General features: G+C 39.4%; 1 protein-coding gene across 2 annotated transcripts in view; it reads right to left on the reverse strand.

Moving 5' to 3' along the window:
- Positions 1-12,199, reverse strand: part of TRHDE (thyrotropin releasing hormone degrading enzyme) — a 324,392-nt gene that overhangs the window by 139,297 nt on the left and 172,896 nt on the right. Inside the window, exon 6 of one of the 2 annotated variants that reach the window (XM_007054797.4) lies at positions 10,560-10,697. The exons of the other annotated variant lie outside the window; for it this stretch is intronic. Within the exon in view, the coding sequence (XP_007054859.2) occupies positions 10,560-10,697 (138 nt within the window). The remainder of the gene's footprint in view (positions 1-10,559; positions 10,698-12,199) is intronic. 2 annotated transcript variants of the gene reach the window in all.

The following is a 12,199-nucleotide window of genomic DNA, read 5'->3' on the forward strand; positions in this document are numbered from 1 at the left end:
ATTTGAGCATAAGCTTTCGTGAGCTACAGGAAGCTTATGCTCAAATAAATTGGTTAGTCTCTAAGGTGCCACAAGTACTCCTTTTCTTTTTTCTTTGTCTGTATCTTCTTGTTGCAGAATAGCTCTTTTACTGATGTTTTGTTCTTGCTGAATTGTCTTCTTTAATTCTTTCCTCTGTTCAGCAAGCCTCCATGTCTTTGGTTGGAGCCTTTCTTCTTAGATCTTCTCACCCTTATTGTAATCCTGTCTGCATCCACACTTGCTTCTCTAAAAAAATTGCCATTCTTGCTAATGAGAGAGACAAAGTGGGTGAGGTAATAGCTTTTATTGGACCAACTTCTTTTGGTGAGAGAGAAAAGCTTTCGAGCTTCCACAAAGCAGGGCTCTTCTTCACAGCATCTGACCTGAAGAAAAGCTCTGGGCAAGCTTGAAAGCTTGTCTCTCTCATCAACAGAAATTGGTGCAATAAACTTTCTAGTATCATACATACCCTCTGCCCTGTGCAATATTACCTTCCTTAGTTTTTATTTTTGTTCCCAATAAGAAGACAGTGATGACATCTGACATCAGCACTCGAATACATTCTGGCGTCCAACAGTGATCTCAAGTGCTTACTAATGGCAACATGATCAAGCTGTTTCTGGGTAAAAACATCATTTGATCTTCATGTCAGTTTATGTCTTTCTTTCTGTAGAAATACTGTACTCTCTCTGCTAAAACTTTGTGCCATTTTTCTAATTTAAATTTGTCTGGCTTTAGCTTCCAGTCATTGATTCTTGTTATGCCTTTTTCCTCGAGATTGAAGAGCCCTTTAGTATGCAATATTTTCTCCCTGTGAAGGTACTTACACACTGTAATCACCTCTCAGTCTTCTTTTTCATAAACTAAACAGATTGAGCTCTTTAAGTCTCTTTTTAAGGCATTTTCTCCACCCCTTGTATAATTTTTTGACTCTTTTCTGCAACTTCTCCAATTTTTTCTACATTCCTTTTAAAATGTGGAATCAGAACTGTATGCAGTATCTCAGTACTGGTCTCACCAATACCATATACAGAAGTAAAATCACCTCCCTACTCCTACTCACTACTGCCCTGTTTATAGCTCTAAGGACTGCATTAGCCCTTTTTGCTAAATAATTGCCTTGGGAACTTAGATTGAGTTGTCTACTATTTTCAAAGTCACTGCTTTCCAGAATTCAGTGCCCAATTCTAGAGCTATGGCTGAATTCCTTGTTTCTTGATGTATAATTTTGCACTTGGCTGTATTAAAAAACATTTTGTTTGAATGGGCCCATCTTATCAAACAATCCAGATCACTCTGTATGAATACCCTGTCTGCATAATTAGCTACCATTCCACCAGTCTTTGTGCACCTGCAAATTTTATCAGCAGTGATTTTATATTTACTTCCAGAACATTTATGAAAATATTCAACAGCATTGGGCCTGGTACCAATCTCTATGGGAAACCACTAGAAATACCCTCCTTCAACAATGATTCTCCATTGATTACTGCTTTTTGAGATCTGTCAATTAGCCAATTCTTAATCCACTTAATGTGTGCTTCATGGGTATTGTACAGTACTAATTTTTTAATCAAAATGTCATGCAGTACTGAGTCAAACACCTTAAAAAAGTCTAAACATATAACATCTACAGTTACCTTTATCAACCAAATCAGTAATCTCATCAAAGAATAAAATCAGTTTTGTCTGATAAGACGTATTTTCCATAGAACCAAGATAACTGTCATTAATTATATTTCAGACTAAAATTTTGTCAGGGATATTTTTAGTAAAAGTCCCACAGGTCACGGGCAAAACAGAAAAAATCATGGAAGCCATGACCTGTCTGTGACTTTTACTAAAAATATCCCTGACAAAATGGGGATTTGCGGGTCCCCACTCCCCTGAAGCGGGCAGCTAAGCAGGGGCAAGGAAATGTCTGCAGCACCTGGGGGCTGTGGGGTATCCCTGCTTCCTGCAGCTCCGGGGGTCCCCTACAGCCACCAGCAGGGGCCAGGAGCTGCGGGGGTTCCCCCACAATGGCCTGGAGTTGCGGGGGAACAAGGGAGTTTGGGGGATCCCGCACCACCCAGAGTGGCCTGGAGCTGGGGGGTTTCCCTACCATCCCCTGCAGCTGGGTGCTCGGGGGTTCCCCCTCCATGGCCGGGAGCCTGGGGGTTTTCCGCTGCCCCAGCGGCCGGGAGCTAGGGGATTCCCCTGCCACCGGCAGCTTCGGGGTTCCCCGCTGCCCGCAGCGGCCAGGAGCAGGGCTTCCCCCACCCCACAGCTCCCTGCCCACACTGGCAGAGGAGGACCCGGAAGCTCCCAACCTCCACAGGCTGAAGTCACAGAGGTCACTGGAAGTCATGGATTCCGTGACTTCCATGACCTCCGTGACTAAATCGTAGCCTTAATTATATTCCTATCCTTTATTCAGTATTAATTAAGACCTATATCAATTTTTCCATTATTTTGACCAGGACTGATATCAGACTACCAGCCTCCAGCTACCCATGTTACCTTGCTTGTCCTTTTTGAATATAGTTGAACCTCAGAATTACGGTCACCTCGGGAATGAAAGTTGTCCGGAATGCTGAACAAGACGTTATAGACTTCAGCCACAGAGGAGTTGGGACTGCAGATGCAAGGTTTGGGGGGTGTCAGGGCTCTGGAGGGGGAGGGCGTCAGAGCTTCTGACCTTAGGGGCCACCAGGGTTCCTGGCGGTGATCTCAGGGCTTCTGCCCCCTGGGAGCACCAGGGCTTGGGGCTTTAGACCTGGGGGGAGTGCTAGGGATTGGGCCTTCAACCCTGTGGCTCTGCTCGGGGGGGTGGGGGGGACGCACTGGGGCTTAGCAAAGGGGACGCAATGGGGCTTGCTTTAGCTATGGGGGGGAACACTGGGGCTGAAACCAGTGCTCCCCTCATAGCTAAAGCCCTGAGCCCTGGCACCCCGCGTGGGGTTGAAGCCGGGAACGGAGCTGTGGGGCTGAAGCCCTGAGCTCCAACACTCCCTCCAGTCTAAAGTCCTGAGACCTGGTGTTCACGAGGATCAAAGGCCCCCAGCACACACACCCCCGCCCAGAGCCCTGATACCCACTTGCAGATGCAGCCTCAAACCCCCATGGCTGAACCGTGAGCCCAAGGGCTAAAGCCCTGATGTATTACAGTATTTGCTGTTTTTTTTGTTTTGTTTTTTTTGTCACTGCTGATGCCTGATTGATGATTACTGGTTTCACAGGGTGTCCAGTTCACCAGTAAGTCCGTAACTCTGCTGTTCATTTCTTTGAGGTTCTACTGTACTGGCACAGCATTAGTACTCTTCTTGTCTTCTGGAATTTCCTCTGTATTCCAAGATTTGTTAAAAATTATCATCAGAACGACAGAAATCTCCTCAACCAGAGTCTTTATGTCTCTGAGTGCAAGCTAGCCAAGCCTGCTGATTTTAAAATATATATCCCAAATGGATGTGGACTAACATCCTCCTTCGGAACTAATGGACTGAAAAGTACTTCACAATCCTCATTTGATATAAGTTCAACATCCTGCTTCTTTCCAAATGCAGAATAGATATATTATTGAACACTTCTGCCTTTTCTGCATCATTAACAATTTTACAATCTCCATCTAGAAATGGGTCTACACCACTGCTAGGATTTCTTTTATTTCTAATATACTTTAAAAAACTCTCTTTCTTATTGTCCTTAGCCCTGACAGCCATTGATTTTTCTCTGATTTCTTTAGCTTCCCTTATCAATGTCTATACTTTATTATAACTTTTCATTTATACTGATTGCTATCTATTTTTCTTTTTTCCATGTATATGTTGCTTTTGTAATTTCTAATTATTGCCTTCCCTTCAACACTGAGCCAGAATGGGCTTTTAGCCAAAACTGTCTTCTCTTTGGATTGTGGAATCCTGGCCTTTTGGCTATCAAATAAACTCTTCTTAAAGAACTCCTAATTTTTATTCACATTTTTCTGTCTAAAATTTTCCTCCCACTCAATTTCACTCATAATTTTCCTCAGCTTTGGATAATTAGGTCTTTTAAAGCACCAGGTATATATATATTACTGGTTGGGATAAGTTTGTTCCTATTTAAGAAAGCACTTAAGCATTTGCATAAGTACTTACTGAACTCAGATAGACTTAAGTATGTGCTTAAAATTAAGTAGGTGCCTCAATTAAGCAAAGCACTTGAGTATATACCTCATTTTAAGTATGTGTCCTTTGGCTCCAGTCGGATAACTCACATACTTAAAGTTAGGAACATGCTTAAGTACCTTTCTGAGTTGGAAAGAAAATGCTTTGCTGTATCTGGGACTAACTGTTTGAGTGCAGATGGCATTCGTAATGCAAACTGCTTCATCTAGGACTTTTTTTCTATGGAATGAAATTGCTCCCACTAAAAGTTATTTTCTCTGTACAATGGATTACAAATGGCTTTAGAAGAAACAGTCTGTCGTCTGAGCACTGACCTAGTGTGCTGTCTAATCACGTAACACACACCATCATAAAAAATGTATAAAGAATTTAGTGTCATTCACAACTGACATCATAGATAAATAAATCCAGAAAAACAAAAAGCTATCCACTTAGACTACTGAAAGAGACTGGATTGCAAAAGCATCTGGCCTGTATGATAAGTAATTTAAAATAGCTGGGCAGCATCTTATTCTTTTATGGACTCTTCTAGCTGAATAACCCAAATAAAGCCTGCTTTGCTTTACATCATTATTATTATCTGTTTAAATTGTTAATAAATTGTTTTCACGTGTAAGTAACCATATCATAGATGCATATGGCAACCATGATGTTAAGTGAAGATTATACGTTGATTTGCAGGTTTTGGTCCAAATATGATAGCAACCACTACTTAGGTGGCTGGCATAATCAACATTTTTTTCAATGGAAGTGTTTGAATACAGAAGTTAAATGCAGAAAATGCATGGTCATTTCTCCCATTGATTATTCAGACAATACTAGGCAAGGTAGCTCTTCCAGCTTTCAATTAAATATATTGCCTGGGAATTTTTCCAAAAGAGTCATACTTAATTGGTAAGGGTTCAATATGTTCAATTGCTTTACATTCTCTTATGCCAGAACATCCACACACATTACACTATGCAGCGGAGCATCTTCCTTTGAGCAAAAGTTTTGCTACACCTAACTCCCAATATAGTAATTTATATTTTGGGGGGTTTGCTTTTTCATTACTCTCTGTAATATTTCCTTTGCTTACCAAATGCTCCTTTCTTTTACTACTCTGCAGTAGAAAAAAATGCACTGTGCTTTTAAAAAGTACCACGGCAGTCAAACTTTAGAGTAAATGATATGTACAAAGGTTTAGAAAAAATAAAGTAAGTAATAATAGAGTCAACGGAGTCAACATGGATTAACACTGGATTATTATACCCTTTCTTGGATATCCTCCTTCTTGTTTTAGCTGCCTCTAGATTGTCTCGGACCTAAATAGCTTTTATAATATATGTATATAATGACACTCTATGCTGTATCCAGTCTCTATCTCCACTGCTCTGTCTGCTGTCAGAATCATTACTCTTCTTGGGACATACTTAGTTCTAGATTTTCTTGCTGGGCTGTTGTCTACGACTTCAGAATTCTTTACCAGTGCCTAGGCTATTTGCCCTGTCCTTAGTGTCCTTCAATACCTTACTGTGCCCACTGCGTCTGCCCTTCTTGTGCTGTTACTGGCTAGAGCCACCCTTAGTTCTGGCAACTCTGTTTTGGATGCATCTGTCTCAGACTGTCCCGGTTCTGGCTGCTCCCGCTGTGCTACAGCTGTCTTGTTTTACCCTTTTATTATGGCTAGTTGTCCCTCATGCTATTCTCACTGTGCTCTCTCTCTCTCTCTCTCTCTCTCTCTCTCTGTTGCTGCAGCTCTCCGGGGCTACATTTCCTGCTGAAAGGTATTTCTGGTGCAGAAATGCCACCACTCTTTCTGCTTTCATGTAAAAATCCCTCAAATCCTCTCTAGTGTTCAGCAAACTATATTTCCTATGGTGTTCTGTAATCACAAGTTCTGAGATTTTGGGGAGGATACCTTTCTTCCAGCAGCATGAGGGAGAGAGAGCCATTCTCTGTTGTGACACGAGAGCTTTACAAGAAGGCTGAATGGATTTTTCTGTTAATATTACTTATGAATAAGCCATTATGACTTTTTGTTCCTCTACATAGGTACTTATGGCTCTAGTGGGAGGGGACACACACATTTTAAGAATCACTAGCACAATGCTTTTGAAATATTCAAACATCATCATCAACACTTCAAGTGGAAACACTGTATTTCATAGCACTGCATTATTTGTTTCACTCTGCTTCTGGGCTTAAGTAAATAAATGTCTTCAGAGCTTAATGTTCTTCGCATGTGCAACCATAGAGGACAAAAAAGTGGAAATGAAGAATATATTCAGCTCCAAGGCATTTAAACAGCATAATTTTAATGTTTAGCTCTAAGATGCATAAAGAAAAGAGAGAAGGAAGGGCAGCCCTTAAAGTTGCAGATGTTAGCTCTTTGTCAAGACAGTGTTTGAGAGAGCTGCACGGTTTTCATTGTACCTAACTCATCTATACAATAATAATAATAAAGACAAAGGCATTTACTGGTTGTCTTTTTGTTAAAGAAAAATTAGATATGAGCAAGTTTTGTCATTTTGTTTCTGAGAAAAAGATTGTGAAGAGAAGAAAGGGGGAAATCCACAAGGCTAACCAGAGGCCGCAGGGAACACGAAGTGGAAATTTTAAAAACCCAAGAAATTGCTTTAAAAAATCCCCACCACACAGAAAAGATACTTTTGTGTAGCAATGAGCCAGTGAAAAGGAGAGAGGTTTTTTTTTCTTAAAATGTCAGTAAAGTCCTGTTTTTTTCTCTTTGAGGGCCCAATCCAAATCCCACTGAAGTCAATGGAAAGAATCCCAAAGAACTTTGGGAGGAGGCATTAAATTCAAAAATGGCAAGTGGCAAAATAGCCACAAAGGAAATAATAGTCACAGTATCGCTTCCTGGTACGCATCAGAATTATCCAATGCCTCATTTTGCAAGCAGGACCAGAAGGCATTTGATTGTTTTATCTCAAAGTACCTTCTAAAACCCATGGACAAGGCACAATGGGCAAAAATAAAAGATGAGCAGCAGCAATGAAAGAGATAGTGAGTAGGGTACATTTTCCTCCAGATTTACAATCTAAGAATCCTTTTGACATATAATGTATCATAATATTTATATTGACAGACAGTAGAGAGATAGATGGAAATGAAAATGCTGCCTTTTCTTCTAAGAGGCATGTTATTCTGTCTCCTCGCTAGTTAAACTGGTGAACAGTATTTGCACAGAATGCTACAAAGATATATGGGAATGAATAAGAAACACAGGGACATAAAAATTGCCACATCCAGTTTATTATCCTGCCTCCAATAGTAAACAGATGCTTATGAGGAAAGTGCAAGAAACCCCGAAGTGGGCAGTTATGGAATAATTTGTCTGGAGGGGACGTTTCTTCCTAGCTTGCATTAATTAGGGGTTGATTATATCTGAAATATAGGGATATTGTATACTTTGGTTTTGTTTTTTAGTCCTCTGCACCCAAAACTGGGCTTCTCTGAGACCAGTCCAAAGAAGCAGTTAAACTCATGTTTCATTTTAAGCGTAATCCACCTGATGCTCTCATGCTTAAAGTGCTTTGCTGGATTGGGTCAGAGTGCTCAGCAGCTTGCAGGAGCAAGCCCTGTATGAAACACTTGGGGATAACTAGGATTCTGGGACATCTGGAAAACCACCCGAGGAACTCAGCTGAGAGGCTGGCAGATCCACTGGCCTGTGCAACTGTTACAGTTAAAAAAGGAACCTTTAGAATGTGATAATCTCTATACAATATATGGAATATGTTCTAATCTCCTAAAAAAGCACTATGATCCTTTGATGCTGGATCTGCACAAAATAACTAATAATTTACTGATGTGTCTCAGTGTCCCATGTGTCATTTCAATGCAAATGAAAATTACTTAATGTTTGTAAAGTGCTTTTACGATGAAAATATAAGTGCTAAGTATTATATTAACTTAACTATTATCCTGGACAAAAATAACCAGTATCAGATATTTTGGATGCAGATCTGAGATGACCCTTAGGACCTTCTGAGGTTGAGACATCATTAGAAAACACAAGGTGGGAAGATCATTTAAATGAAACGAATACTTCAGCATGCTGCAAGGTGATAGCTCTTCTGGTCTAATTCATCAATGGTAATTTTCAAAAGCAACACAGGAACCTAAGTCACCTTTGAAAAGGATACTTAGGCTTCTGAGTCACTTCAGCACTTTTGAAAATATTACCCTGATTATTTGATTTTTTTGTATTATGTCCTATTATAGATATCTCTTTTTCATCCATTAGGTCCTACACGCTCAAGATCCTCCACCCTATAAGGTTGTTGAAGGCAGAGGACCAAAATGAGGCCAGACCTTTCTGCTGAGTGGGAGTAGCTAATGGCTGAAAAAGTGTGTTTCCCCCTTGCTTAGCACAGTATGAGTGCAAGATGATATGAAAACACCCTGGAATACAGGGTACTTTGGCTGCTCAGCAAGAGGCATAGGCCCATACTGGTGCTGTGCCATCAGAGTCTGATGTCATGCATCTAGTGATGCAGAGGGAAAGGGGGCTATAGAAAATGAGAGCATCAGTGAGATGACTTCCTTGGTTGAATCTCCAGTAGAAGGTTCCTCTCCTATTGCTCAAAAGAAGAATAAGCATTTGACCACAATATGAACTGGCTGCAAAACCCACATTCTTTACATCTAAGATCATATTTTCCATGAAAATGTTCTGTCAAGCACCTATTAAATTGTAACATGTAAATGAATTACATGAACTGATAACAATGTGATTTATTCAAAACAATATAGTTTCTGTATTAATTGATCTGATGGTACACTACAAAAATATACTTCCTCTATATGGCTACTTAATATATAGAATTTGGAGACTGGGTGAAAAAGATTTTTTTATTTTATTTACAAATCCTTGGAAGTGTTATTTCCACTTGGTACTTTATTATTTCATGGTTGTAAGTCTCTACCTTCATTTGATGTGGGACTGGAAATGGATTAGAGATGTAAGCTAAATGGATTTGTTATATATCTTCAGTAATTCATACCTAAACTAAAGATCTTATCTGATTTTTTTTAATTAAAACTGTTTTTGTTTTATGTACCTCATCTAATAACACTGGGAAAAAAACATCATTTGTTATCAAGATACGGAAACAGGATTTGAACTTTGTCAAAGTTTTTTAACGAGCTATAGGAGAATCAGTGACGTATAAATTGTTTACTGTTATATTAAAGATATTCAGAGAAAAAATCAGTCCTTAGCTCTTGGGGGCAACCCCCCACTGAAGTCAACAGAAACCATGTCTATGTAACTGAGGGCAAATTTTCCCAGTTGCTTTGTGTTGCATTAAATGATTTTTTAAGAGGCAGTAAAAATTATACTATAAAACCAAAAAGGTGATAGCCCTGAAATTTTCTATTCCAATATTCAGATACAAGGGATGATCATGCCCCAGGTACAACTCAAAAGGCAGTGGCTTGGTTCAGTTGCAGAAAATAGATCAGGATACCGATAGCACATTAACCCTTGCTTGCTGCAGACCTGCTCTCTGCAGGACTCTGTCCTCAGAAGCACTTAGGATTGTTCTGTGAGCAGTGGCAGGGCAGTGGAGGGAAAGGGCTATGACAAGTAGATCCAGGACTACACAAGTCCACTAGCCCAAACCCCTCATATGCAGGTGGTGTGCAAATGCCACAGAGGTTACTGTACTATACAGCTGAGGCTGTAATAGCAGCTATGGATTGGCTCCAGAGTCTAGGGAAAGGGAAGATTTCACTCCTCAGAGAGCATCCCTGAGTAAAGCCTGTTTACAGAAGCTCCCAAGGCAGATGATCTGGGTTACTGTGCCAATTCTATTTCCAATGCTCAAAGTGCCAACTGAATGCCATTTCTGGCATACAGAACCCTCTCTCTCCTTCCCAAACATAAAGACAGTCCCTGATTTCAAGACATATTTTCTCATTATTCCATACAAGCCAGTTTCCTTCTTCTCAACGGCGACCTTTAACACTGAGATTTTTTTAACTCAAAAAATGCAGTTTTCCTGTAAGTAAAATAATGAAACCATCCCACTTTATTTCAATGGGAATTGGAGACACCTTAAGCGTTTTCTCTAGATTCCCATCAGGGCAGGGACTGAGCCTCTCTCTGCACTTTTAAAATGCCTAGCACAATTTGGACTCTGCAACAATCTAAGTAATATATATAATAATAGTTTTATATTGCAGAACTCTGAAAGTCTCACAGCTTTATTTATATAATTTGCTAACTATGAAAGTGTTGAACCTGTAATCCCAAAACTATCCCACACTATTTTTGGTTTCCTATCTAGTAATTTCTGTGGTGTGTGCCCTTTTCCAAGAGTGCATAAGCTTTACAAATGTAACATGTTCTCCTAACACTACTTCTGAAATATCCACTATTCCCACCTTTTTATAGGCGATCCAGTCAAACACCCTGTCAATGTCTGTGGCTCGCTGCACCTCCTGTGAAACTGGATGTGAACTGGCCAACCCGTCGAGCAGCATTACTTCATGTAGGACATCTGTCAGAAATCTCTGCTTTTCCTGAAATACAGTACATGCAATAATATCATGGATATTACATTTACGATTATATGGAAATGATGAAAATCAGTCAGAGACTCAGCGGCTCAGCAGCCTTCCTTACTAGGACCTGCTAAAGTAAGTCTGTATGGTCTGGTTGTTATTCATAGTAACCCCTACTAATTCCTGAATTAAAACCAATTGGAATCAGTTTTAATTGTGTGTACTGTGGAACCCATTGATTTGTGATTTTGGTCGCGGTGAAAGTCTGACTGAAATTAAAATAAAGACCATTAAATTATTTTAAAAGCATATAAAAGTGTAAATTCCAATTCAGACAAAAGTGATACTCTACTTACAGTGAAGTTATTGGAGTAAAAAAGAAGTTTTCAATCATAAAAATAAATGGATATTAAGATTTAACACTTGCAGAGTTCTTCTTATCCATAGACCTCAAAATGCTTCACAAAGGTGGGTAAAAATAATTATAACCGCTTTACAGATGAAGAACTTGAGGCACAGAGAGGTGAAGTGACTTGTTCAAGTTCACACAGCAAACCATACATTTAATCTATAAAGCTCCAAGTGCTCTACAGACTTCACCTAATTAATCCTCACAACATCTTTATGGAGACAAGAAGTATTATTAGCCCAGTTTTACAAGCAGGGAAAGTGGCATAAAAAATTTAAATGACTTGCTTAAGGTTAGAAAGCAAGTCAATGATAGGTGACCATCCAATTAATGTCCAGTGTATGAATTTGTTTTCATCTCCATCATAAATAGATATTATAAATATATGTCAAAACCACTGCAGATTTAAACCGGCAGTAAAGTTTACTAAATGCCCATGTAGAAGTACACGTGGACTGTGAGCACTCTCTTTCATGGTTCAGCTGGGGACACTTTCTTCAACTGAGGAATTTAATGCCCTTAAAGTTATATTAGTGTTGATGCCTCTGCTCCACAACCTTTTGTCAGCAAAGGAAGCAGCTCCATCTGCTCAGGTTTTCAAGCCAGGTATAAATGAGAAAGGTGATTTAAAAATTCCTGTTAATTAAAGTTTAATTTTTTTTCTGAAATGATATATTTTAACGTTTATCTCCATTACAAAAGTTGTTGAACTGATGTTGACCTAGTGGCATAATCTTAGGGATCTCCTGGGAGTTCGGCATTTTTAAAGAGTCACTTTGATATACACATATAAAATAACCACATGATTACGTAATGTATTCTGAGCTTAATTTCATGTGTAGAAAAGTTTTGGTACCAGTGTGTTAATTTAAATTATAAGACAGCTGAAAAGCTGTTCCAATGCTGATCCATCTGGAAATAAACCTTTATGTTAAAATTCATCAAGGTACAAGAAATGTACCTTGAGCTGATTATATATTCAAGCAATTAAAACATGGGATGCAAGAAATCCAATTACCCAATACATACTTAGTGTTTCACATAGCCATATTAGGTAGAGTTTATGAAAGGAAATGTAGTATCTGGTTCACATTATCTTTCATTTCAGAAT

This window comes from Chelonia mydas, chromosome 1, assembly GCF_015237465.2.
Source record: "Chelonia mydas isolate rCheMyd1 chromosome 1, rCheMyd1.pri.v2, whole genome shotgun sequence".
NCBI classification, from domain to species: domain Eukaryota; kingdom Metazoa; phylum Chordata; order Testudines; family Cheloniidae; genus Chelonia; species Chelonia mydas.